This window comes from Dermacentor albipictus, chromosome 6, assembly GCF_038994185.2.
Source record: "Dermacentor albipictus isolate Rhodes 1998 colony chromosome 6, USDA_Dalb.pri_finalv2, whole genome shotgun sequence".
NCBI classification, from domain to species: Eukaryota; Metazoa; Arthropoda; class Arachnida; order Ixodida; family Ixodidae; genus Dermacentor; species Dermacentor albipictus.
The window spans coordinates 19783968-19811420 of NC_091826.1; the positions used below are offsets into that span (position 1 = coordinate 19783968).

The following is a 27453-nucleotide window of genomic DNA, read 5'->3' on the forward strand; positions in this document are numbered from 1 at the left end:
GTGCACAAGATAGTGGGCCTTCTTTCAATCCTTTCTGCGGTGCTGTGTGTTCATCACTGATTGATGGAATGTGAATCCTGATGTACTGACCTGCACTTTTGGGTATAACCCTCTCTCATCACACATTTATTGAATAACACAGCACATTGGAGGCCTATTGCTCGAACGAGGTCTTGCACTGGACATAATGTTACATGTTTATGTACGTGTGCTATGCAAAAGAAAACTTACTTTTATTATTATTCAGTGAGAATAATTTCTCGTATAGTTGCTTCCGAGAAAATCAAGTAAATGCAAACTTGGTTGCCATCTATATTGTGAATTCAAGTACATGGGAGCTGGGCATGAAGCCAGATTTTAGCATGCAGTGACACTGGCCATAATAAATAAATACCTGCACCTTATAGTTTAAATGATTAGAAGAGTACCGAGTTAAGGAGTTTTAATGATTTAATGAGTAGTTTAACTGAGTACTCGTGTAGGTCTACAACCATCCTGGTGCAGTAACTATCATCTAGCAAGTCTAGAAGACTCGAAACATCAGCAGTGAAGCTTATCTCTGCTGGAGTGCGCCACTGACTAAGTACTAATGCACAAAAACAAACCCCTAGTATTCGTAAACTACATGCACTACACCAATGTGCTTTCTGCCTCAAGTTCCTAAATTATTGACAGCACAGATGATGAATTTAAAAACATCAACTTGAGCGGCAAGTCGGGCACAGTATTGGGTGATGAAACAAGTGCATTCAGCTTCTCACATTTCTTATCCTTGGCATCCTCGCTTTTCATAAAAGACACAATGGCATTTCAATACCCTAAGACATCTTTGAGGGCTTTGCAAAATGAAAATCAAGGTGGACTTGTTGTAGAAAAAAGCTTAATCTTCATGGCCACAGTTTGGCACACAATCGATGTTCTTCATGTGAAACCAAATGGTCAGAAAATTTATCAGTGCATGTTTTTTTACTTTCTTTTTTTGGCTTAAACTGAAAACACAAAACCATACTTGTATCATACTAATACATACGTATTGAACAAATCTTGGCATGTCGTCTTGTGTGTTTTGCCAGTTGGTTCAATGAACACTTTCAGCGACTCTTAGAAACGGTGCAGATGAGATAAGGCCATTTGTTTTCTGATGCATTATTTGTGTTGACATACACTGGAAATTGTGCGATCTGGTAAATTGTTTAATCAACAAAAATTTATTTTGTTTGAGATTGCATAAGCAGGGCTTATTCCAAATGTGAAGCGTTGACGCCAGGGCACTTTGTTGCAAGTTAGCTGGTACAGATTTGAAAACTGGTGGCAGTCTCAGTGTACCGGCCAGCTGCACATGCTTTGGGCACTAACTGCTTTCACTTCTGCTTTTGCAGCATGCCTTAATTAGTTGATATGCTAATTAATTATACCTCATTGGTTTGAAGAGCACATTGGTCATTGCTACACACTATATGATGTCCACTACTGCTGTATATTTTGGACGACATAAGAGGTCATCTTTTTGCAAGTTACCTATTTTGAGCAGACACAGTCACCATTGAATCTGGATTCTTGTTTGTTCAATAATCTGCACACTGCCCCATGTAGGTGACCGGTATGTGATTGTTGCACCACCCGTCTGCTTGGAGAAGGGCAGGAACTACAAAGTGCGAGTGACGTTCAAGCAATACGACCGCGAGGTGGACACGCCTTCAGCATCGATCCTAATCGACTCGGTGAGTCTGGTGATGTTGAAATGTGTAACGCTATGACAATAAAATCTCTGGTGAAAGTGACCAGCTAGCCAAACAGGCTAACTGGCCAATTCCGATTTGGTAGCACTTGTTTGTTGGTGGCACTTGCATACGCGTACTACTACTACGGTTACAGACAGCAATGGCCTAACAATTCAGTTAGACTAATCAGTCTCCCTGGAAATATTACACTAGGTGGTCTTGTGTGAGCGGGAGAGGAGGGGGGGGGGGTGCATACAACGCTTTTATCAGAGACGCAGAGGAAAACAAATATGCATTTCATACAACCATGTTAAATCACTCGTCTGAACAGGATAAAGGAGCAGTAATCTAGTTTGAGAAAACTTAAGTACCTAATCTACAGCATCTTTCTCAAACAGAACATTGGGCAAAAAAGAAAGGGTGCTCAGTAAATGCATGTTATGCCTGCCTTAAGCCAAAACAGGCCTTCTCCCAGCATGACGTCTGCTCAGTTCAACCAACAAGTCATAAATTTGTTTAGGTTATTGAGCTCGTCACTGAACACAGCAGCTCATTACCCTCCTGACCACTACATCGGGTAGCATAAATCAATTAAACCTGAAGGCCTGCTATTTATGTGCCAAGCAGTACAGTCCCATCACCATAGCCTATATACCAACATGAAGTGCCTGTGTACTTCGCAAGCTGCAGCTTTGTGAACAAATTTGACCCACCCTTTCACAGATGGTGCTCATGCCCGACATAAATGCCATCCCATTCTTCCACGGAACTCCGGCGAACGAATACAGAAGGGAAGAATTCGAACGTTTTCGTTGCGGGCAGGCATTCTATGCCGTACGAAGAGGGGCCACCCTTCCCGAAATCTGCAAGAAGTACCTCTACAGCATTGGCTTCTACGTCTTCCAAGGAGCTCAGGGTGAGGAAGAACACTATAGTCTGTTTTAAAGCGACACAAAAGAAATACAATAAATCCATCTAAACTGACAAAGTGCTCGTTCAAAGTTCAATTTTTGTTAACTTCCTAGTAATAGGTTGATTATTACAATAGAAAACATGGGTCAAAGTTAAATTTCTTGAATTTCCCACCAACACCAGAGTAGAGTGTGTGTGTAAGCCAGTCGGTGATTCATGGTTTTGGGAAGTTGCCGCAAGCAAAACAAGAGACTTGAAGAAAGGGACAACACGAAGCGGTTTGCTTCGTTTTGGCCCTTTCTTCAAGTTTCATGTTTTGCTTGTGGGAACTTCACAAAATCAAAAACGAGAATTCCTGTACATCAGAATGACATCGCGAATTCTAGAGTATATTATCGTGTTTGGGCTGTTGCGGCTCACTAAATGTTCCTGAAACTTGCAAAGTTTAATGTTTGGACTTCTTAGAACGCAGTATAGTCCATCTTTACCGATGAAATATTAACCAGGCCCATGCACACACCATCAAAATCTATAAGGCCACGCAAAGCTTGTGGGGCAACTTTATTGTTGCATCTTTTCCGGTTTATTAAGGCTTTGTTCACTGTAAGAGTGACTTATTTCTTTAGTATTATTGAAAATTTGCTAACAAAATAAAAATAAATTTTCTCAGTAGTGTCCCTTTAAAATTTTGGTCATGCTGGAATTGTTTGCAAATTGAGCTAAGCTCAAAGCTGGCCCAAGGAGTTGGAGCCTAGCAGCTACACTGGCAGGCTTTAGTTTCATCAATATGTCGGTATAATCCATATAGCAAAGAGGGGCTAGCTTATGCTATAGATAAAACAAGAGGAAAAGGGGGAGTTGGGCAGGCTATGCATTGCAAGGAGTAAATAACTGGCAGTTTATTATAGTAACGGAATGGGTGCCAAGGAAAGAGAAATGCAGGTGAAAGAGACAGAGAACTGGGTAAGGTGCAGGTTTGTTCTACTTGGTTGGAGATAACCAGAACAGCATGAGCTTAAAACTTGGACAAAAGTAAGAAGTGATTGAGACACTGCACCAACTTCCTAGTGGTTTATTATATTCTGAACAGAAGCTTTTGTAAGATTGATGTGCAACAAAAATAGCAACAAAATAAAAAAACTTGGAGCAATACACATGAATTAAATACACACAAAAGGCACCAAACAATAAACAAAGCAAAAATTAAACTCGTGCCAATGTTATGGAGCTCCCATGATTGCCCTATCTGACAAAGAATTTATATCTTTAATCTTGTAACATGTTGAAAATCGTTGAAGGCGTTGTTAACTTTTTGCCACATTGCGAGACAATCGTTCAAAAGCCTGGAAGGCTGCTTTGTCCCCGAGCAAATGTCAACATACCAAGTGCTTATGAATCTGCTTTCGTCTGTCCCGTTGCATTATGACCCCATTCTCTGCTAGCGAGGTTCTTCTTCTCCCCTTGTTTTTATTTGCTTTTTCTCGTGGCTCTTTCCTCTCGCAGACTGCAGGTGTGACCCACAGGGTTCTCACAGCAGTGTGTGCAGCACACTGGGTGGGCAGTGCCAGTGCAAGAGCAACGTGGTGGGCCGCAGCTGCGACCGCTGTGCACCCGGAACCTACGGTTTCGGTCCTGGAGGCTGCCGACGTAAGTGCTGCAGTTTCTGCGCTCGAATTTCTATGTGCCTGACTTGAAAACCCACATTTAAAGTACGATGCGCTTTACCCCCAAATGCCACGACAAATTCCGAAAGAAATGTGTAGAAGTGCAAGCAAAAATTCGCAATAGTAATTGTGCATTATTTTCTTGTCAAGATTACAAGAAACTGAACACCTGGACGTGCAAAAAAATTGCAATACAATCACGAAAAGTTAACTCGTCATCGGCAGTTAAGGGCTTAATAAGCATAGACAGACAATTAGACAGATGGAACACACACGGCACTTTCAATGGGTTTATTCAAAAAACCCTGTCGACACATGTACCATTCCTTAATAAGCCAGATTGCATGTCATTTTGTACCGATCGCTTCCTGAAATTTGCTGTTCCTTTTTGTCACATAAATTCCACTTTTGACTAATTTATCCCAAAGACAACCTACCTCCACCATGTCACTTATAGATACTGCACTTCTTTCTCATCACTTCCTTATATAATGCCTCTGGGCATCGAAATAAATGAAGCAATATATGTACAAAAGATGTGGCCACTCAGTCGTGAGCACTACTATCTTGTCATATACCTGAAAAGAAATTCTTTTTCTGTCAGCATCACAAACACTACACTGACATGGTTTTCTTTTTTAACACACATTTTCATCCTTGCATCAAAGCCCAGGCAACTCGCCCAACTAGTAGCAGCTTCGACCAACGCAGGGAGGATGTGGAAAGTATAATGACCAATGATTCTTAGAAGACTCGAAATGTTATCTTGTACTATGTGCTTGGTCACAAGTTAAAAAAAAGAAAAAAAAAACTAGAAATCGCAAGAGACCACAAGAGAAAGGTAACAGCAGTTGAAGCATGTTTGTTTTAAGCTTTCAAAAGATGGCACAGTCCCTGTTTTCAGCATCTTGTAGAGCAGAAATTGTGCATTTTTCTGGCACAGAATTCATGGTTTTGTGTGTTGATATGATCAATTGCTCAGGAATACGGCCTACACCATGCTACTGTTACACACATATACTGCTACTATCTATAGTAGTTATAATGTTATAAAAATGTAAATACTTCATTAAATTGAGAATTTAATTATATTGAAGTTCATTATATTGAGGTTTAACTGTACTTGCTCCTGGGCAAACAAATGTTTCCCATGATGATTGTTTGCATTCATTATTTTTTTTTCCTTCTTTGCCAAAGAATGTGCTTGTAGCTGCATTAGCATTGTGAGAGCATGCATGACTCTCGCTACAATTACATGTTACTGGTACTATGCATGACATGGGGATTTGTTTCCCGACTTCTCACCAGTAATGTGTATTCATAACGCTATTCATGGATCTGGAAGCTTTACATATGATGCATAGCCTCCAATGGTAAAGTGACTTGGCAGGCTTTCACTTCCAGCATGCGACTGCAATGGAATTGGTTCCCTGGACAACTTCTGCGATGCCCAGACGGGCCAGTGCAAATGCCGGCCTAACACGTACGGCCGACAGTGCGACGAATGCCAGCCTGGCTTCTGGAACTACCCCAACTGCCAGCGCTGCGACTGCAACGGTCACGCAGACACGTGCGACTCGAGGACAGGTCACTGCATCCAGTGTCGGGACTTCACATCAGGGCCTCACTGCGACAGGTTAGAGCAGAAAAAAAAAAAAAGAAATGGTGACATGTGCTTAAACGAACATCTGGACCTCTAGTGTCTATGTGAGTTTCTACAGTGGTGCTTCAATTGGCATGCAAATGATGGAAGTGTGCCAATTAGCTCGGTTGGCTGATGGGTTAGAGTCCAATGAGACTATGGCTGTGTACGCTCTCTTCTGAGCAACAACACCATCACAACATATTACGAAAATGTTATCTTGTACAATGGAGTTGAAAAGAGATAAGCGCAAGTACTTGGCAACCACAAGGGCAAAATTGCAATATGTGGTGCTTCTGTGTAGAAATAGGCGGATGGCGAGGTTGCTGAGCTCTTCCAGCATTTGCAGCGTGAAGAAACTCTGCTATCTACAGCAGCACCACGATATGTGCTACAGCTCGAATTTTAGTATTCAAAGTATTTCACACACATGAACACACACATTTCACATGAACGAATACAGTAAAAGCTTGTTAAGTCATAATTCATTAATTTCAAATTTCGGATAATTCGAAGTAGCTGCCGCAGTCCGTCCAACAATGTATTGAAAGCAATATGTAAAACATCCCTCTAATTAGCACTGAAATCCACACCACCACCAACAATTCGAACTCTGTGCCATTGTGCATGGGGAAGGTGCTAGTGTGTGGGCCGCGTCGCTTTGTTTTTTCCATCTGCAGCCCTTCATTTAGGCCTGAATGGAGAGAGATGCGTTCACACCTGGCCAGCCATGGTCAACACCTCTGTTGAAGGTTGCTTCTCTCAAGAGATAAAAACACGGATGTGGCGCTGCGTGTTCTTTTTTCTTTTTTACGTGTTAACATCTTTCTGTTACATCTTGGAGGCTATGCTTTTTCTCTACGAGGTGTTCTGCCGAGAAACGGCACCAGGTACTGTCTGAAACATGTGGCTGTGATGTTTATCGGCACTCGCAGTACCAAACAGCATAGCCTTTAAAATTCGTGGCTATTACAGGTATCCCAGCATCACTGGGATACTTGTATGGCCACACCTGTATGTGTAGTGAAACTCTGCAGAGTGCAGCCGATGCAGCTACGAAAGTACAATGAGGACCAGTGTTGCAGCAGGTTGTGGTGCATTTCGCAACTGCATTTTAGAGTGCAGCTCTTGTTCCTGCGGTGAAAAGGCACATTTATAGCCTGACATTTTTGGTGCGCACTGCTTGCAGCCAGTCATGCTGCGCCAGCCGAAATGCTGTCCCCTCTAGACTTCGACATGCGCGCTGTCGGCTGCTCTCTTCGGAGCATGCGCAGAACAAACCCCAATCCGCGCACTGTTTTGAAAACTTTGAACGGCTGTCTGTAGCAGTCGGTGAAGTGCCACGGGCACCTTTTTTCTCCATGCCATGCACTGTGAGTCGGCGCAGTCGGCGCGGCGAACGCACGGATGGAGCAACAGCCATCTTGACATCGGGCACGTTGGACCGCATTGGCGGCATCCAGTTACGTTGGCTGCACCAGTGCTTCGAACTATATACATTGTTTTCGCCAACATGACGTAGCCCAAGCGCGCGCACGCGCGCTCCTGCTATGTCGGACTATATACGCGCCTTAATGGGGCAATTTTTTTGTCTTGACTTTCATTAGTTTGAATTTTGTATACTTCGGATTTTCATAGCATCCCCGCAGAATGCTAATGAACAAGCTTTTTACTGTACACTTAATTTTTTTGCATATAAGCTGCACCCCCAATTACAACACCCTGGAAAGAAAAGGAACAAAAACTGCATACAACACTCAAATATTTCTAAAAACAGATGATTCACGCATCCGTGCATAGACTATGTCGTACCTTCAGCCAGCAGCTCTGTTCCCCAGCTTTCTTGCGATGCTGGTCATTGAGAAGATTGCTGTAAAGATGGTTTGATGGCAGTGCATGCCGTGCTGCCATGAAGCCACATCTTAAGTCAAAATTTGCATATAACCTGCACCCAAATTTTACTGTTACATATTTAAAATTTTCTATGCGGCATTAAACCGTAAAATTAAATTATGGGGTTTTACGTGCTGATACCACTTTCTGAAAAAAATTATGGGGTTTTACGTGCCAAAACCACTTTCTCATTATGAGGCACGCCGTAGTGGAGGACTCCGGAAATTTCGACCACCTGTGGTTCTTTAATGTGCACCTAAATCTAAGTGCAAGGGCTTTTTCGCATTTTGCCACCATCGAAATGTCGCCGCCGTGGCCGTGATTCGATCCCGCAACCTCGTGCTTAGCAGACCAACACCATAGCCACTAAGTAACCACGACAGGTAGCATTAAAACAGTAGCTTTGGTTGCCGACACCCGGCAAAACAGCGCTGCTTATGCCCAACAGCCAAGGCACACACGGAAGTGGACAGTAAACTACTGGAGGAAATTTGCTGCCCATCGGTGATCGGGCTCGAGACCATGCGTGCAGGCATAATTGAAGACTGCAAAGGCAGCAGAGAGCGTTCCTGCTAAGTTCGTATGCGCGCTTACTGAACAGAAGTGGGTTAAGTTCGCGTGTCAACGGAAAGCCTCAAGCTTAATTTGCACAAATAAACAGCCAGTGTTGCGCAGTCAAGGTCGCCCTTCACAGCATCGCAACAACATACGACGTGAAACACTACCACGGCCTCAACCACCGCAAAATTTTAAGTAGACTGAAGCACCACAGTGAGCTTGAATTCGTATTCAGTAAACAAATCTTCTGGGCTGCCGGAGTTGTTAGAAATGTTGAACTTGCATTTCTGCATGAAAATACCTGAATGATGGCACCTGAAAACAAGCTGACTTCAGAGATGAACCTGTTTCCTTTTTGGCGAGTAAACCAGCTTTTTTTTGTCAATGTCTGGCACGTGTGTCAAGGGGTTATGCAAATCATACTATTCAAACTATTCAATTCAAACCAAAAAACTTATATTTGCACAAGCCTAATAAAATCATAAAAGGCCATGGCAGAAGTGTGAAATCACCAAGCTACAAGAAAATGTCCCGTAAGCTGAGCATAAAAAAGCTAGAAACTCGCAAAGTTAAAGAACTGAGCCCACGGTACAAAGCAAGAGTCAGTACTTTCCTATCTGAAGCCTGTGCCTCTTGTCATTCCTTAGGAAATATAATGTTTTCTGCATCGATTTTGTATGTTTTTTTTAACTCTGCATTCCTGAAATAAATGTTGCATGTGCTTCAAATCTGAGAAGTGACTTGATTATGCGACTCTCAAGCTTGCCATATGGGCTTCTACAAGCATGTTAGTTAAGTTATTGCACCAATAAAGTGTCTGTTATACTTTTGTCTAACTGTATCGGGCCCGTTCACGTTCCTCTTGGGACTATTATGTGCAGGACTAATATGAAAATGTATTGTGACACACATATTTGTTGAAATCTTTGCAAGAATAGGCAGTGTAGATCATTTGCAAAAGATTTATTTAACAATACCCTTCTTCGTTTTGTACCTTCTGCAGAAGAAAAATTTCACACGGAAGTTCACAGTTTATCCCAGTGCTATCCCTGCCTAAATATTAAGCTTTCTCAGAGTAAACTATCTGTGTAAATTGATATTAAACTGCTTTTCCCTTGGTCAGTTTGAAAACAATTATTTAACAAATAAATCCTTAAATCTGAGGCAGCATATTAGCCAAGTTATGTGAAAAGCATGCTGACACTACTCAGATGCCAGATTTGTTGCACATTTATGATTTAGTTGCAAACCATTGAACTGTTGAATTAATGCAGGTGTGAGGTCGGTTACTATGGAGACCCTCGGTACGGAGTGGACATCCCCTGCCGCCCGTGCCCATGCCCGGGCACTGCGGACAGTGGTGTCAACCACGCCACTAGCTGTGACCTGGATCCACGCACTGGCAATGTTATCTGTCACTGTGCACAAGGATATGTAGGCAAGCTTGAGATCCATTTTTCTTAATGCCACCATATGCGAATGAATGCAATGTCAGGTGCCATTGTATGTGTTCAAAAGGGCAGTACAGTTGATATATGCTTCGTTTCTTTAGTGTCCAAAAGTTTGAGTCTTGATCATCCCCCGATTCCCTACAACACAATTTGTAGGTTCCCATACTCATTTAAACGCATGTTTCTCAAAACCAAGCTGGTTGAAATGGGCATATTTCTACTTTCCATGCTCTCAATAAGGTAAGGATAAAATCCGATAGCGAGTGATGCAATATTTGTTGCTATGGTAGCTGCCAGAGCTGTGGGGTGCCTTTATCTTGGCTTGGCTTCCTTTTATTGGCTTAGCTAGCACCACCGAAAGTGTCAAGTGGCCCAATGAGCAAAAAAGTAAGTGGTGTCTGCAGTGAGAAAATGGCACCTAGCTTCTCATTGGCTCCGATGTCACGTCACAAGTGCACGTCGCGCGTTCGTGATGCTGGCTTGCACTTGCTGGCTTGGGCAGCACGTACCGCTATGGAGTCTGAAGCATCTACATTGTCGGCAGCCGCAACCTCGGCAGTAGTGAAATGTGGCCATCCATGCCAGTACACAGCAGATGAAGTAAGGGAGCAGAAGAACGCAGCAAAAGGAGCGAAAAGGCAGGCAGCAAAATCGACCATTGTCGTCAACTCTCCCAAATCACCGCAGGCCGAAACAAGCATTAACGCAAACATTACTCGCAGCGCAAAACTCGAAGGTCTGCTCAGAGGCATTCAATTGGACATTAATGCTTTCGAATTCACAATTCGTATAAGTGCTTAGGTGCCCTCAGATTTCTTTCTTTCTTCCTTTTTAAGTCTTGCAATTTTCAACCACTTATGTAAAAAAAAAAACATTGCTGGCCTAAATAAAAGATATGCTCCCTAAGTTGGCAGGGAATTCTTGTTTTAAATGCAGCATGCCTCATCAAATTCAGCGTAGTGCAAGCCCCCAAAAATTATTAATCTGTTCCCATGTATTTAGATTAGAGCTCCTGGTGTTTCCACGTGTTAACTCCGGGCCAAGACTGATTTCTCTGTTGAAGTGCACGCAAAATGCTCTCGTTTCCTGACTGCTGATCTGATTTAAGTGAACTATATTGCTTTTAAAAGGTAAAAGGTTAATTCTAGTAACTATTAGATTTTTTATTTGGGCACTATGTTAAAAAAATATTGTTTCCAAAAGGAAAAAAATAAAACAAACGAAAACTTGAAGTCGTTTTTCATGGCTCTTCAACAAGACCAGTTCTGTAGATGGCAGCTCCCTACTAAAGCATTTGAAGGGAAAATGTATATGCCGCACATGGCTCAAACTTTCACTGTGTGGCTTTTGTGACTCGCATAGCCACACTAACAGTTCATTGTTAACCCTAAGACATTTATTTTTTTGCCGAGATTAGACGCACTATGAGATGGAGTTTACAGTATTGTTGCATCTATTTTTGTTGCAGTGATATAGACGCATACAGAGCTTTTGCAGTTTAATAAGCTTTTAATAAGAGTCTTGGAGCATGGCTGTGTCTTCTAAATGCATCAAGTTTAATTAAAATGGTACAGTGGCCACATAATTAAAAGGATTCTTCAACGTGGAATCCATTAATGTCACCAGAATGTGTAAGCTGCAGTTTAGTTGCATAAATTTTTAAAAAGGCAGTTTATCCCTTATTTTCTGATCTAACAGGCAACCTTTTTTCACTTAAGATACTGAATAAGTTTTAAAAGGGGCAACCTAATCGTTCTAATCAGATTCAGTATACCTTAAACCACGCAGTATCTCTTACTATACAAAGACACAATGAAGGGACACAGCTCAAGCATAGTTGTATCCCCTTTTCTGTCTCTTTGATCCTCTGAAAATTTGTTTCACTTTTCACAACCCGCCAAATGAGTGCAGCTATGCAAAGTGCCGAGAGTTCCTGGTAGCTGCAACTGCAATTTTTATTTATTTATTTCTGTGGCACTGCCTCCCAAACGTACAGGTGAAAGGTGCGACCGGTGTGCCAACAACTATTATGGTGAACCCAACGTTCCTGGTGGCTCCTGCCGGCGCTGTGAATGCAGCGGCAATGTCGATGAGACCCAACCGGGCAACTGTGACTCGCGCACGGGCGTCTGCCTGCGCTGTCTGTACAACACAGAAGGTTCTCACTGCGAACGCTGCAAGCCGGGTCACTACGGAAACGCTTCGCTCCAGCAGTGCTACGAGTGTGTGTGCAACCTTCTTGGCCTGGACCCCAACCGAGGATACTGTGACCCCGTGACCGGTGCGTACAAAGCCAAATGTCACAAGGAAATTTCATTCGTTCACCATATTTGCACGGATACCAGCTTGAGGGAGCACCTCACATTGAAGCCCTCGAAAATGTAGAGGGTTTAACCACTAGACAACTGAGGTGTGCAGGAAAACCAGCCTCTCTGCCATACACATCCTATAGACAGGGCCGGTTTATGAAGGCCACGGTCGTGCCCTTTGTACTAGTTCTGTTAACTTCTCTTGTGCCCTAGATCTTTCTTATTACTCGTTGTCGTAGGATTACAACACATTTACCCATGACTGGCTTTGCTTCAGTTCAGTGATGCTTCTCTCTCTCTCTCTCTCTTTTTTTTTTTTTCCTGCAATGTATAGGCCAGTGCCCATGCCTGCCAAATGTAGAGGGCATCTCTTGCGATCGCTGCGCTCCCAACTACTGGAAAATTGCCAGCGGCGAAGGCTGCGAGGCATGTGGCTGCGACGCCCTTGGCTCCTATGACCTGAAGTGCAACGAGTTTGACGGCCAGTGTCCATGCAAGCCAGGCCATGGTGGGCGGCAGTGCAATCAGTGCCAGGACAATCACTGGGGTGACCCACGAGTCCGATGCTATCGTGAGTATGCTCAGTATTTGTCACTTAGGTGCAGTTAAGGTGCGGTGCCACATAGCATTGGCTTTCAAATACGGTCTCCAAAACTGCAGTACTAATGAGGCCGCCATTAACCTGAACCACTTTTCTTTCTGCCAGGTTCAAGAGTGTGGTTTATATATGCTACGCCATTGCATCCGTTAAATTTATCCCCACAACAGGTTAATATGTACTTTCTAATCAACAATAACAATGACCTAAGTTGAACAATGGTTTGTGGGAAATGCAGGTGCCAACCTGCATAAGTTTCTTTTCAGGGCAGGGTCACTATGCCAACACCCCTGAGCGGTAGCTGGTCACATATATCGTTTGGAATCTTATTCAAGTATATGTTTATGGGCAAGGCAAGAACCATGCTGTGGAACAGTCATACCCGTGAACAAATCCGGCAGTATGGCAGTAGCTCCTCGGATGATTTTTGTGATGTCTGCCCCTTGCATGACTTGCAACTATGCATGTAGTATACATGTTAAGAAAAGCATGTTATATGGCTTCTCACATCACCGTGTCAATTGATCAAGTTATCGATGGCATGAAGTGCAATCAATCAATTGCATGAAGTGTATACATCATAAGACATCACGAGAAACAAATGCAAAATAGGAGTACAATAGAATCCCATTAATTTAAGCTCCAGGGGGACCGGAAATTTATTTGAATAAAATGGACTTTGAACTAAGGAGAGACCCTTTACATATAACGCCCAGTCAATCAATTGTGCACTACAGCGTGCCTAACCAAAACCGCTACTGGGCTCGCACTGAAAAAGTCTCTTTCCTCCATCAGACATGTGCCAAAAGAGAGCATGTTCTATATAAAGTCCAAGTGCAATAAGATAAGGGTGACCAGAGAAGGATGGGGACTTGACAAGGGTGGTGGCTTGACATGCGTCGTACTCCTGCATGCTCAATGTTGGAGATGATGTAATAAATGCAGGAGGGACCATAGTCAAAAGTGTTGGATTAACACATTTAAATATGTCTTTTTCCCTTGCGCAATTGATGAATGTAATGCTTTACCCCAGGAAACTGCTGATGGCCCCAATTTTCTAATGGCTATTGAAAATATGCTTTGAAACATGTATTTTCTTTATCTTCTTTGATAATTTGTTGTATTGGATGTTCTAACAATGCTTGCTTTTTTATTGTTATTTTTTTAACCATCTGCAGCAATGTTAATCGTTAATTGGCTATTCCATATGCATTGCAATGTTTGTTTGTCGCTTTCTTTCAATTCTGCGAGCAGTGTAACCTCCCTACAACAATGCCTCCTTGGTGCTGTAGGTAATCCTAATAAATAAATAAATAAATAAATAAATTGTAAGGAAGAAGAGCACATGGACAAGGCCACCCAGATCGTCTATTTTATGCCTGCAGTGCAACCACTGAGCCAGCTGGATCGCCAGTGCGGCAGGAGAGAGAGCCACTCAGCCATCAAGTGGTTCCTGCTATGCGTTAAGCTTGACACTACCAGCTGGGTTATTAAATACACCCCTTTACAAAATAAGTAAATAAATAAACATGGTGTGATCTAGCATGCACTGTGAGAAGCGTGTAGGTGAGTGTGCATTAATGGGATCAAGTGTGCTAGGAGGGAGAGGGGGGTGGGAAGGAGTGGGCATTTAAGTGGTGCAAGTGGTAATGTCATCAAGCGCACACTAGGAGGAGAGGGGGCATAGTAAGGTGATCAGGTGTGCACTGGGGGTTCCTTCCTACAGGCACTGCTCTGGTTCCGCCTGGTCTCTGCTTTCTTCTACGTCTTTCTTGGTCATTTTTTATGGCACGTGACCTTATGGTCTTTTGGGTTGGATTTGTCCGGAAAGTGGTGCACAGGAGTGAGATTTTGTTCAAAATAACCGTTGCGTGGGTTTTGGAGTTCAAATTCGTTGCAGTTTTTCTCTATTCAGATACGTAAGACTTTTCCGGCACCAGCAGAGCAGTTCGAATTATCCGTCAAATTGAATTACGAGATTTCGAATTACCGGGATATGAATGTATCGGACAAAGTGTTTTTTTTTTTCCATTGCATTTCATCATTCCTTGCTATGTATGTGCCTACTTATGCACATGCACATAGCGGAGTGGAGTGAATACGCATGAACACAGTGATGCACACATAACGAAGGTTCTGTCAGGTACAACCGATCTTGATTTTGTTTTACTTGTTTTAGTTCAAATACTTTTAGATTGTTCTCTTGCTCTATGTTCTTAAATATTGGTGTTTGTTCACCTGCTTGGTCCTCAGACTGCAATATATTTTAAATAATTACATAAATTTGCCCGTTCTGGTAAGTCTGTTGCTGCCCCCCCCTTTGTATAGTATAATGTCTCTAAGATAAACGTGCAGACACACCTCTTTTTTCTTTTTTTGCCTCTGAACAGCGTGCGAGTGCAACGTGCCTGGGGCAGCCACCAGCCAGTGCCACCGGAACAACGGCAGCTGTGTTTGCATTTCGGGAGTGGCTGGCGACCGCTGCGAGCAGTGCGCTCGTGGCTTCACGGGACGGGCACCATACTGCGACTCTTGCGGGGAGTGCTTCGACAACTGGGACCGTATCATCCAAGAGCTGCGTGGTACGTTGGGCGGGGGGGGCGGGGGGGGCGATAGCCCTTTGTAGATGTGTGCGAATTCTAGCAATTTGCTCGCGAAATAGAGCAAGCCTATACAAGGGAGTTCCCACACCCTTTGGAAGCTTTGGGGATCTGTTTTGCCACAGCCCGAAATCTACCCGATACTTTGCGACCGGTTCACCATATGTTGTGCAACTGCATCGCTATACTTTCTTTCCTTTTAAACACTTCACTGTATCTAAATGTGGTATTCATAAGATCTCCAATATATTCGATGCATGTTCCTCTACGCTGTAAGAGGGGTACCGAAGCAGACATCCGGCTGCTCTGAAGCACTGGCCATTTCACAGCTCTGATGGAGACTGTTGCTGGCTATTTGCTCTTTAGCCGACATTCAATACTGACCATTCCGCCACAAGGTTATGGAACTTCCCTGTTCAACTTAGCTGGGAAAAGAAAACCGGACTTTATGGTAGCACTCTTTATGCTCATTTTGGTTTGGATGCTCATATGTGTGCAAAGTCTAGTGGATTGCTTCCAACTGGCATTGGATTTGCAAAAGGGTTGGTGTGATGTTGCACTGCATTTGACTTCTTACTGATCCCTCTAGTTTATGCCTCTCTACAGCCAAGCCCATATCCTAATGATTGTGAGATACTGCAGACATTGTGCACATTATCTGTAGCTCTGTTCCCATCATCAACTGGCCCAGCTTTGTAGAAATGGGCTGGATCCATTGGATTGCTAGCAAAGGTCTGAATTGTTTTGTTGTCATAGTAGTTGTCTTAAGAGAGTTTTAAAGGGAGTCAAGTGCTTGTTTCTTTGGAACAGGAGTTTTGTGTGAGAGGGGCGGAGAGCAGGAACATTAACATAGAAAAACAGATTAATAGCTAGTTTTGGATGAGATTCATCATTTTAGATTTAATCCACATGTGTATCTTTCCCCCCTTTTATTCCTAGCAATGATTTGAGTAGCGTGGTGCAGACTCTGAATGGCAGACTCTATGTGAAAGAGAGAAACAAGAAAAACCTATTAAAGATCTTTTGTGGTAAATACTGCAGTTCTGTTGCATCAGCTGGATTAGTTGAGGAGGCAGGTACTACTTTCAAGACAAATTGATGTTAGCTAATGAACAGAACCTTAACAATTAACTTTGTAATGGTCTCAACTGTGGAATTGATACCAAAAAGTAATCTAGCAGAAATTCTACCAGTTTTGAGAAATATGTCCACAAAATCTGTGACCTTGATGTTCCAGTTACCACTTATCAGCATGGTGGAACATGGCAAAAACCTATCTACCATAAGACGTCTTTAATATGTCTTTTCGTTAAAATATGTAGGCCGGCATGTAGTAGTAATCGCAAAATATTTCCTTCAACGTGCATGTTTCTGCCTTGGCTTCCTCCTTACTTGCTTATCACGATTGGTGAACTGTGGTCAAACATTGGAATGGCGCTTTCTTTTTTGTTTACATACTGGCCCATGTGAAATGTGGGAGGAGCAAAATAAAGAGGAGCATTGTCCCAACTGTAAAAATCACATTTTATTTTGCTCTAGCTTTCTTTCGTTCTTTCTTTTTCCCTGTTAGAGGAGACCCAGAACATGATAAACTCAGCACGGCAAATCAAGCAGCAGGGTACCACTGGTGTTTACACGCGCGAGTTCCAAGAGATGGAAGAAAAGCTGCACGAAGTGGAAGAAGTCTTGAGCGGGGCCAACATCACTGGCCTGGACCTTTTGGACCGCCAGTCACTCATTGAAGAGATCCGGTCAGTGGCTGTTTCTCTTATAATTAAAACTTTGGTGTAATGAACAGGGATACATGTATAATGAATTATTGAATATGACTGAGTAAATTCTAAAATATTTCATGCCAATATCAGTACGTAACGAATATATGCAAACAACAAATATAGAGTATAACAAAGGTATTTTTAGGTAGTATGAGACTGTTATGCTATCTGACTGTAATTAGAGGTACCTGGGAGCGGACATTGTTCTGCAGTGAACCTAGGTAGGCTGACTATACATACTTCATTACAGTGGCTGTGATAGGGTTGCCCTACATAGTCATGCCGGCAGCTTGCAGTGGAAGGAGCTGATATCTTAGGATCACTGAGCTTGGGTGGTTACAAATAACTTGACAATAAAAGTTGATTACGAGTGTGTGACTGCAGCTTTTGCTCTTTGCAGGCGCAACCTGACTGAAAGCCAAATACAACTTGAGGAAATTGGAGACCGGTCAGGAAATGTGACGCAGCGCTCCTTTGCCACCAACCTGATGCTTGCAAGTCTCCATGAGCGAGCGCAAGAACTAGGAAGAGATGCCAAGGCTTTGCGCGAGAACACCACAGCCCTGCAAGAGGCCAACGTCGAAGGTAGGGGGGCACCCTCAAGGTCTGTTGTAAAAATTTCTGAAGAGTGGGTAACAGACCAATTAAAAAAGATCCTGAGAGACATTAGAATGAAGATAGGCAGCTAGGGTGCAACCATGAATTGTGGGTGCAAATGGCGTACCAAGAAACTAATAGTGTGTGTAGATAACCTAAACTGTGATGAACTTTTACGGGAACTAAAATTATGGGCAGGTATACTACAGTCGAACTCAGATACATCGAATCTGAAGGGATGACAAAAAAGTTTGATATGTAAGTAATTCGATGTATGAAAGAAAAATTTTATACAAAAATTTCCAAGGGGATTTTACAGCTGTTCGTTCTACGCAATAAAATTGCATGGCCACTAAAATTATTGCAAGTGCATTGCCTCATGGCATGATGAGTTTACACATGCGAGTTGTAAGAGCTGGGCTTCATGAAATGAATCTTCATTGGGGCCAGCATCGTGGTACTTGACCTTTGGAACTGCCAGTCATCCACCATATTCTGTCGATAGCATGGCAACCAAGATCGTCAGCATGGCACTTCTAGCTGTCCCCGATGCCATGTTACTCTTGTGCAGTGCAAGGCCATATGGCAAGCTTACAGTCACCACACTTAGTCTGCGAGTGGCTCTGAGAAGGACATTATCCTTGCTTAGGGACGGCTTGGGAAAAAGCAACAGGGTAGCAGCATGACAGTTAGAAACTAATTTTTGAGTCCAAAATTAAGCCCACAGGCATGCTTCTGTCCTTAAACCAACCTTACCTTGCAGTGTCACACACCATGTTTTGAGACACTAAAATATATAAAAAGGCTCCTTGTTGTCATTAAGTGGATGAAGTCGACTTCCATTAATTCTGCGCTGACAGGACCGATAAAAATGGTCTAATTGTCCAGCGGGTCAAACTAAATAAGATGCAGAAAAAACAAAGCAAACCGCTAATTCATTAGGCAGCATTTTCCCAAGTCTAACACACCCCTGAATCAAACGGGCACTAATTTTCTGTGTACAAAGTAGAAAACTATGTCGAAATGACATTAAGGCACCTAAACAAAGTATAAACCTAACATGCACCCAATATTGTGGCAAGAAAGATGGGCAAGATTCTAATATGTGCTGCACAATGACAACTGCTTTTCTAAAATCAGCTTCACCACACATCATTGTTTTTAAGTCAATAAAGTTAATTTTGACGCAGTGCACTCGCATAAAAAAAAAAGAAAGAAGTGCGCATTAGAATCACGTAAATACCGTTATCAGACATTGTAAGCTACAGTTATTGCTTAAAGATCTTCCTAGGGCAAGCTGAAGATAGGCATTTTCTACGGATGTGTTCAACACTTTCACTGCCCTCTAACCTCCACTGAGACAGACGTTGGCCATTATTGGGGTCAAGCACGTGTGCATGCTGATTGGTCAAGTTCAAATTATCTGCTGAAGGCCAATTTTAGGATCAAACTAACGAAATTTTGGGCCCACAGAAATGCATGAGCTCTGGCTGAGATGTCCAGTGGGATCGAATTAACCGAAAGGTCTAATTAACTGACGTTGAACTAACGGAAGTCTACTGTATATAGTTGAACCTTAACATAATTATTTGTTGGAAATACCAAAGTAACCCTAAAATGTATTATCAGTATCAGCACGCAACGAATGTTTGCCTATAACGAATATCAGATATAACAAATAGTATTTTCATGTCTGATGCGACTTCACTATATTAAAGTTACGTTATAAGAAACAGGTGGTGGGAGCACTTATTGTTCATGTGATGCGGGAACTTCAAGAGGTATGCATAGTCATAAACCAACTCCACTAAAATGAGGGCGAGAGTTGTGCATTAATTTGTACGCTCATGGAATGCACAAATGCTGCCCATGGAAAGCCCCAGGTTTCTTGGAACCTGTTTTGGAAATTTGTGGTCAGCAGTGTTGAAGTGTACACATGTTCGTGATACGACTTCTTTGGTAACACTCCTTTGCAGGAGCACTAAACATCACAAGGGAAGCCCAAAAGAGGTCCCAGATGGCCGAGGGACGAGTCCGGGGAGCGCAAGACGACATTGTCCAGTCACAGGCCACGCGTCGTTACGTTGAGCGAAAACTGGAAGACACGGCCAGCGCATACAATCGCACGTACCAGGAGAATGAGAATGCCCTGCACAAACTGCAGCAAGAGGTGAGCTATCGACTTATGGTTGCTTATGCAAGTTATGCTGTTCTTATATTAAACCAACAGCTTTCGGTGTTTGGCGGACATCGATCTAACATCGTGAAGGGTTAAAAGATTGAGGAGTAGAAGAGTAAAGAGTGTAGAGGTAAGTGCTTGCACAGAGGAGGAGGCACCTGATTGATCATCAATCAGCCCATAAGAGGAGGCGGTACCCCACGGTCCAAGGAAAACGCGAGAAACACTCCAGGATAACTAGAAAGCTACGGCGGACTTCAACAATCATCTTCGATGGCTTCTGCAATATTCTTTTCCAAAATGTCTAGCAGAGACATCTCCATGAGTATATGACTTGCTTGCTAATTAAGGCAGAGAGTTGGGCTAGTTACAATTTAGACAAGGATATGTTCCAGTCAGCGTGCAGAGAAAAAAGGTCAGAAAAGGTAGAGCACTTCGCCTTTTCTGTCGTCCTTTCTGTCTCTGCCCATCTTTTAATTTTTCTTACATCCTGGAACATGTCCTTGTCGTGCTTGCCAAATTACCCTCAGTGACAGGACGGAAAGGGCATTCTGGGCTACATCATTTATGCCATGAAGGAGACTTTCTTCAAATGCTGCGCAAAGTAATGTGCACCAAAATTAATTGCAATTGTAGAAATCAACCGAAAATGAATTGAAAATTGGCGAAGTTGTTGTTGGTTCATGCAAAATCACGGCAGTATCTTGCATCACTTTTCTCTACATCCTTTTTTTTTTTCTTCACTGTTCTGAACTTTGTTACAGAAATGCAAGATCACAGGATGAGTTTGATATGTTTACACACCGTTTCAGGTGGCTGATTTGGAAGATCAAATCTCCGACGTCAACGAGCTTGTCTGCTACCGACGAGGAACAGTGGACCGTTGCGATTCACTCTGTGGAGGTGCAGGCTGTAACCACTGTGGTGGACTAGGCTGCGAGGAAGGTGCTCTCACCCGTGCTAACAACACGCTCACCATGGCCGTCGATGCCAACCAGATTCTCGGGAAGAAAGAAGTGGAAGCCCGAGATCTCTTCAATGCGGTGGGTGGCATCGTTTCTTCATGCCAGGAACAGAAACTGTATGTGTGTCAAGTTAACGCTCCTCTCCCTTTCGAGATGCAGTCTAGTGTTCATAACACATGAGCTGTCGATGCTGGCACTGCAATGTTGTTGTGATTAGTCTTTGCTGTTTTATCCTGGTTGGTTCGGGTGGCACTTAGCAGCAAAAGTTGCAGAAGTTTGCTCAAAGAAAAGCTCTTACGCACAAGTTCACAGTTGCTGTAAACTGATGGGAGGTAATGTGAAAATGCTCATGAAAAGAAATGTTGGTACACGGTAAGAAGCCCAGACAGAGGCCAGTCTTGATAAATCACTTTTGGGGGAACAATCACTTTAATGAGAGTTTGCGCAACTTGGCAATGGATTTGTCGGCACATACAGGCAACAGCATTCCTCGCACAGTGAGAAGCTGTCTTGACATAGTGCAGGCAATGCTGTCGCCCATAGACTCCAATGTGTCTGGGGCTGAATTGCATGAAATCTAGCTGAAGTGATCGTAACTGAAGGTTAGTATGCTAGATGAAAAATATTTTTTATGAGAAAATTGGAAAGTTTTAAGTGTGTCGACATAGATTGACCCAAGTTCTTGTCCATGCCCCACATGCAGGTTGGTTCAGCAGAAAGGGAATCGCAACGGGCCCTCGAAGAAGCGAAGAAGGCTTTTGCACGCTCCCAGATGGCGAAGAATCAATCTGAAGAAGTTGGCAATGACCTGCAGGACTTGCTAGACCGTATTGACAAATTCCTGAGTGAAGTAGGAGCGAGACCAGCTGAAATTCGAGTTCTCGCCGAAGAGGTACGCAAATCGAAGCTCCTCAATAACTAAGGAATGTTCCGAGGCGCTTATTTTACTTGTACCGGCCGACACGTGTGAATCTTCACTAGAGTGTCCCTTTAACACATCAGTGCATTTGTGCATAACCATCGAAAGTGTTTCTTGGCCCCTTTGAAGTATGCTTGATATGCGAATGTCCCAGCTGCACAGAGATCAGGATCTAATGAAATAAGCAGCATGAAAATTGGTGCACCTAGTCAGAAGGTTGTAGTAGAGTGTCAGTGGCCCCAGCTGGTGCCTCCCTTCTCCTGCACGATACAGTGCAGAAGGCCCTTGAATTTTTTATTGCAACAGCAATTATACAAAAATTCCATCTGTAATTATGGCATGTTGTCCTGGATATGTGTGCGCGCGCATTTCTGTATGTATCCATGCTGTCCTGGCTGACTGCAGCCTTCGTTGCGTAGTGAAAAACCACGGAATTTGCATGTAGTGTTCCACGCATGTACTGTTCCTTTGTTGAACACAATGCGCTATGCTGGAGCACTGGATTTAAAAAAAAAGAAAAAATTCACTTTGCAGCACAGGTAGCACTTCACAAGACACTGGCACCGTGTATCTGATCGTGTAAGCATAGGTGCAGCGAAAATTAATACATCAGCGTGCCCCTCATCATGTCTCACGGTGAGGCTGAAGGCTACTTTTCAAATGCACTGTGACACTTCCATACGTCACACCACCGACAATCCTAGTAGCGTTAACCGATAGAGCTAACGAAAAACTGTTCCCAGCAGCACATCTTAGCATATCTGTCAGGACGCCATCAGTTTGACAATCACCTTCTGATAGTTTCTGCTCAATCTTTGTGTTGCTGTTTATTGCTAATTTGATTACCCGACATCCTCGTTTGATGCAGTGTATTGGTCTGTCCATCTCGCTGGAACCTGAACAAATTCGTGAGCTGGCGAAGGAAATTAATGAAACCATAGCTAGCCTGACTGACATCGATGCCATCTTGAGAGAAACCGGGGATGATCTCAGGCTTGCAAAGGACCTCAAGGCTCAGGCAGATCGTGCAAGGTACGCTCCCTAAATAGATCATTGGCAAGACAACTGGTAACCAGTATTGGGCTAGCCACGAGGTTTGGCTTTATTAATCAACACTGTCGTCCTGCATTCAAAGCTTGTGCACATTGCATACAAGTGGTTTTGAAACATGTTTTCATTCAAATATAATGGTACTGGAAAAGTACGCAATAAGACTGTTCTACCTTTTCATGAGGCATTGCATAGAGTTGTTGGAACTTGGATCACCAGTTCAATGCAGATGCTGAGGCAAGAAGCCCTGACTGCATTTTCAAGTTGCTGCTATGTGTCTGTTCTCCCTCATTGGTTGTGGTAACTGCTAATAAGCCTTTTACTAATATCCGACCCATTTTGAGCAGGCACAGACCTTCATTTTCAGCGTTAACAAATCCAATTATGCCCTACTTTCCGCCAAAAGACGTGGTTATGAGCCTGTTATTCACAGTAATGTGTGAAGAGGAAACAAACACACACTCGGCAACATGCGCACCTTTAATCGGCTGCTTGCACAGGACTATGGCAAACAAGATTTTGGACACCGCCAAGGAGGTCTTGCAAAACCTGGACGATGCCGCTGAAGCCCAAGGTAGGGCCAAGCAAGCAATTGATCAGGCTCGACAGCACATCAACACAGCCGAGGAAGATCTTGCGCAGGTATGCACTTTCCCATGTTCAGGCTACACTAAAACAAGAAATAACTTGAGGAGCTGTAATGTACTCTATTCACACGGGGCGCTTTCGATTGGGATTGAACCTCGTTAGGATCTATATCCTCGATCGCACTAGGCAAGTTGCGGAAGGGAGCCAATCACAATACAGACATTCAATTTCAGTCAGTCTCAATCGCGATTGAAAATGCCTCGTGTGACTGGGGTATTAATAAATTGCCTTTCCAAAGTACCTAAAAAAGCTACTTTTACCATAAAAAAAAAGGCTTCACAAGCAAGAAAAATAATGCAACAAAAGACTGAGTGGCGTTCTGCCTTGACGTTCCAACGGCAGGTTGTCGTGATGTCATGGATTTTTGACGATGTCTGCTCGAGCCTAGCGAATTCTTTATTTTAGAGGTGGACTATAAATTGTATTCTAAAAGAGCCAAGGACTAAACTGAGCAACTTTCAAGAGCTTTTACTGAGCTACAGCAGCCCAGGTACAAAAAATACATTGAAATTTGTGACGCCACGCTGACATACTGGCTTCCTGCCACTTCAGTGCAAATTTGGAAAAATGGAACTCATTTCCATCCCATTCATTTTTTCATTTCCTCCTTTATCAACCTGTTATTGCAAAATTAACGTAAATATGGCTTTGAAGGAATGGTTTACTAACCCTTTAATTAAACGTCTTGAGAAGGTGTGACGATTATTTTCATTTGAATCTATACTGTGCTTAGTTATCCACCAAATTGATTGGCTGATCTTAACAATAATATGAGTGCTGTTTGTTTAATATTGAGATAAGGGGCGAAAATAGTATGGAAAGGCTTGCACGTGTTGTAGTGGCTGCTTTATTTCTTCCTTTTACCCATTTTCTACCAAGTTGGGCTTGTCCTTATCAAAACTTACAAAACACATCGGATTCATTGCCAGATATTTATTCAGCTTCACTCCAGACCAAAGAAAATAATTTGTAAAATAAGGATGTAAGATGATGCCACAAAAATATGCAAAATTACCCAAATTTAAAGAAACAACACATTTTAAATGGTAACTATTGTTAAAAGCAACATCATGATCTATCAGTGGTTTGCTTGGACAAGTTCTGGCCACCAAACAGTTAAAAACAACCAAAACAAGAAAGTGTGGATTTATTTGTCTTCAGAACCTTGGTGTTCTGCTGTGAAGCCTCCAAAAGTACTACAGTTCTACCCGAATTTAGGCACCTCACGGGGAACATCATGGGGGTTGCCTTTATATATATATATTCTATTACCATATTTGCCTCTGTTTAATTGTTCAGAATATTCTTCGCAGCCTTCTTTTGAAATAAAGGTGTCTTTGAAGTTTACTTCTGTATTGTTCACCAAGCATTTATGGCACATATTGTATTACTTATTATTATTAAGTGAATAAAAATAATCAGCATACATACTATATAGGTAAAATTCACAAGCAGTGCTCAAGTTATGTCCATTCAATAGACATCCAGAGATCAGCATCAGTTTTGAGTTATCCATAAACAAAATTGCAGTGGAACATATTGGCATTCCATATATTTTCCAGAGAAAGCCTTGATTACACATCATGGGACAGAATAAACTTTTTTTTTTATGTACAGCAGACTGATCGGTTCAGGGAGCTTAATTAAATGTCCTAAAGCAACACCGTTCCTATGAGGCAGTATGCCAGAATAATTTTGACCACCTGCTTTCTTCATAACGTGCCCCTAAAACTAAGTATATGAGTATATCTGCATTTCTCCCTCGTTGAAATGCAGTCGTTATGGCTGGGAATCGAATCTGTGATTTTGTGCTCAGCAGCAAAACGCCATAGCCATCAAGCCACAGCAACAGGCACATACAGACAATTACAGAATCACTAGGCGTGTCTGGGCATGACCTGACTAGCTGTACAACTTTTGCATGCTGCAGATCGAGGAAGCCGCCTACACAGCGCAAGGTGTGGCCAACCGGTCTCTGGACCAGGTCGGAGGACTGCAGGATCGACTGGCTGAGCTCAAGAAGCAGTACACCCAGAACAACCTGGATGCTCGCAAGGCCGTCAACGAAGCAAAGGGGGCCGAACGTCTAGCGGGACAGGCGCACACGGTACGTTTCCCTGTTTTGCGCAGCATACTCTACTGCTTGTGCAGTAATACAGTTGTGCTAGTAACGAACAAACTTTTTCTACACCACGGACAACACAAGGGCAAGGAAACACGAATGCTTAACTTTAATAATGTTCATTACAGCGGAGCTGTTATGCGCTAGGTTCTGGCAGTTTGTGTGCGTAGGCAAAAAAGGTGGCGGTCACTCCAGAGCTCACGACCGGCCAATCCCGGAGATAAAAATGGTGATAAAAGTGTATCGCTGGGTATGCCCCAGCTACATTTAATCGCGAAAAGTGTCAAAACATGTGATGAAAAAAATATAATAAGAAATTAAATTATGGGGCTTTATGTGCCAAAACCACTTCCCGATTATGAGGCACGCCGTAGTGGGGGACTCCGGAAATTTTGACCACCTGGGGTTCTTTAACGTGCACCTAAATCTAAGTACACGGTTGTTTTGGCCTTTCGCCCCCATCAAAATGCTCCCGCTGTGGCCAGGATTAAAGATATAATCAAGAAAAGTAAAACTGGAATATACGCTGTTTAGTATGGATTATGGTTTGACGTCACAGGCTCTCTCTATAGGCAAACCACATAACCTTATCTCAGTTCCCTTCCACCCATGCAATGGGTGGGCTGCGTGTGGTGAGGACAGTGAATGAACAGCGTGCCTAGGAAGAACACCGTCGTGAACAGAAGCCAGAATGTGAGCGGCGACGGCAGGTGGCACATAATATGGACGAACATCGTGCAGCAAACGGCAAGCATATGCACGGACTCCACTTCCATCATAATTGTGGGTGATTTCAACATAGATGTGTCTCAGCCAGAGGGAAAGTGGTTTGTGGCGTTTCTCTTGGAAAGGTTTGGCATTCAATGTTGCACAGACATCAGTGTGCCCACAACGCATCATCGATCGTGCACAGACCTCACATTGGCCAAGCACCTTTCCAGTGTCGCCAGAGCCACTGGCCATATATCATAGCAATAATAAAGCGACAGTCACCTTGGAGACCAAACAATAGATCCAAAAAAAGCAAAAAAAAGAAGGTTAAAAATAAAAGAAGCATTGAGTATGCAATTTCAAAAAACAAAGAAGTCGTGAAAAACAAAATTCATTGTGGTATGTGTCTTATTTTCAATCAACATACTTATTATCAACATATTTATCACCATATACAGCTCCGCTCGTCATCCACCTTCACGGAGAGGAATGGCTATGAATATTTTGGGAACAGCAAGCTCTATTGCAGAGATAACTGTTATGAGCTCCTCTTTCCAGGCTACATTCACAGACAACTTTCTGTGGCAATGAATGAAGCGCTATGTAGGCAACGCACACTTGTGGTAGTGCTCTTGGAAATAGTTCGTTGGTCCCATTTGCCTTCTTTTATTTAGCTGCCAAACAGGAAACATGAACATCTTATTTTCTACAGCATCTATATACGCCTCAAGACGTAAAATACAGCAGTCGTTGTTACATTAGAATTTCATCTCCTTGCTTGGCTCTTTCACATTCATCTTGGCAAATGCCAAACCTTCTCAAATAGCAAGCTAAGTTGATTCAGTATCTGCTCTAAGAAACCGAACCATTAGCTTCACATACAGTCTTTTGTGTATTTTTTTTGTTGTTGTTGTTAGCATTCTTTATTCAACTTGCCTGTACTTTTTTTTACGGCAAGTCTTTTAAGTGCAGTACTTGTTGAGTGACAAACAAAACTGTGCCTAACTAATGCTGCCCAATAGCAGTGCAATGTACACACAGACAAAAGAAAAGAAAGAGACGGTACTAGCGCGAACATTCAACAACTTGTTGGATGTACCACTTGCTTATGCAGGAATAGTGATCATTTGGTCTTCACT

At 42.9% G+C, this 27453-nt stretch overlaps 1 protein-coding gene and 1 long non-coding RNA gene across 7 annotated transcripts in view; one reads left to right on the forward strand and one right to left on the reverse strand.

Moving 5' to 3' along the window:
• Positions 1 to 27453, reverse strand: part of LOC135921028 (uncharacterized) — an 88048-nt gene that overhangs the window by 52636 nt on the left and 7959 nt on the right. For all 4 annotated transcript variants that reach the window (XR_010570414.1, XR_010570413.1, XR_010570415.1 and 1 more), the window contains exon 2: positions 5785 to 5924. This is a non-coding gene — a long non-coding RNA (uncharacterized lncRNA). The remainder of the gene's footprint in view (positions 1 to 5784; positions 5925 to 27453) is intronic.
• The window catches only part of LanB1 (laminin subunit beta-1), a 60876-nt gene that overhangs the window by 27836 nt on the left and 5587 nt on the right, over positions 1 to 27453 (forward strand). For all 3 annotated transcript variants that reach the window (XM_065455326.1, XM_065455328.2, XM_065455327.1), the window contains 16 exons: positions 1594 to 1721; positions 2445 to 2637; positions 4137 to 4280; positions 5702 to 5933; positions 9665 to 9828; positions 11838 to 12122; positions 12485 to 12721; positions 15139 to 15330; positions 16919 to 17099; positions 17524 to 17708; positions 19697 to 19890; positions 20712 to 20942; positions 21568 to 21756; positions 22652 to 22815; positions 23334 to 23475; positions 25412 to 25588. In XM_065455326.1, coding sequence (XP_065311398.1) covers positions 1594 to 1721; positions 2445 to 2637; positions 4137 to 4280; positions 5702 to 5933; positions 9665 to 9828; positions 11838 to 12122; positions 12485 to 12721; positions 15139 to 15330; positions 16919 to 17099; positions 17524 to 17708; positions 19697 to 19890; positions 20712 to 20942; positions 21568 to 21756; positions 22652 to 22815; positions 23334 to 23475; positions 25412 to 25588 — 3038 coding nt within the window. The remainder of the gene's footprint in view (positions 1 to 1593; positions 1722 to 2444; positions 2638 to 4136; positions 4281 to 5701; positions 5934 to 9664; positions 9829 to 11837; positions 12123 to 12484; positions 12722 to 15138; positions 15331 to 16918; positions 17100 to 17523; positions 17709 to 19696; positions 19891 to 20711; positions 20943 to 21567; positions 21757 to 22651; positions 22816 to 23333; positions 23476 to 25411; positions 25589 to 27453) is intronic.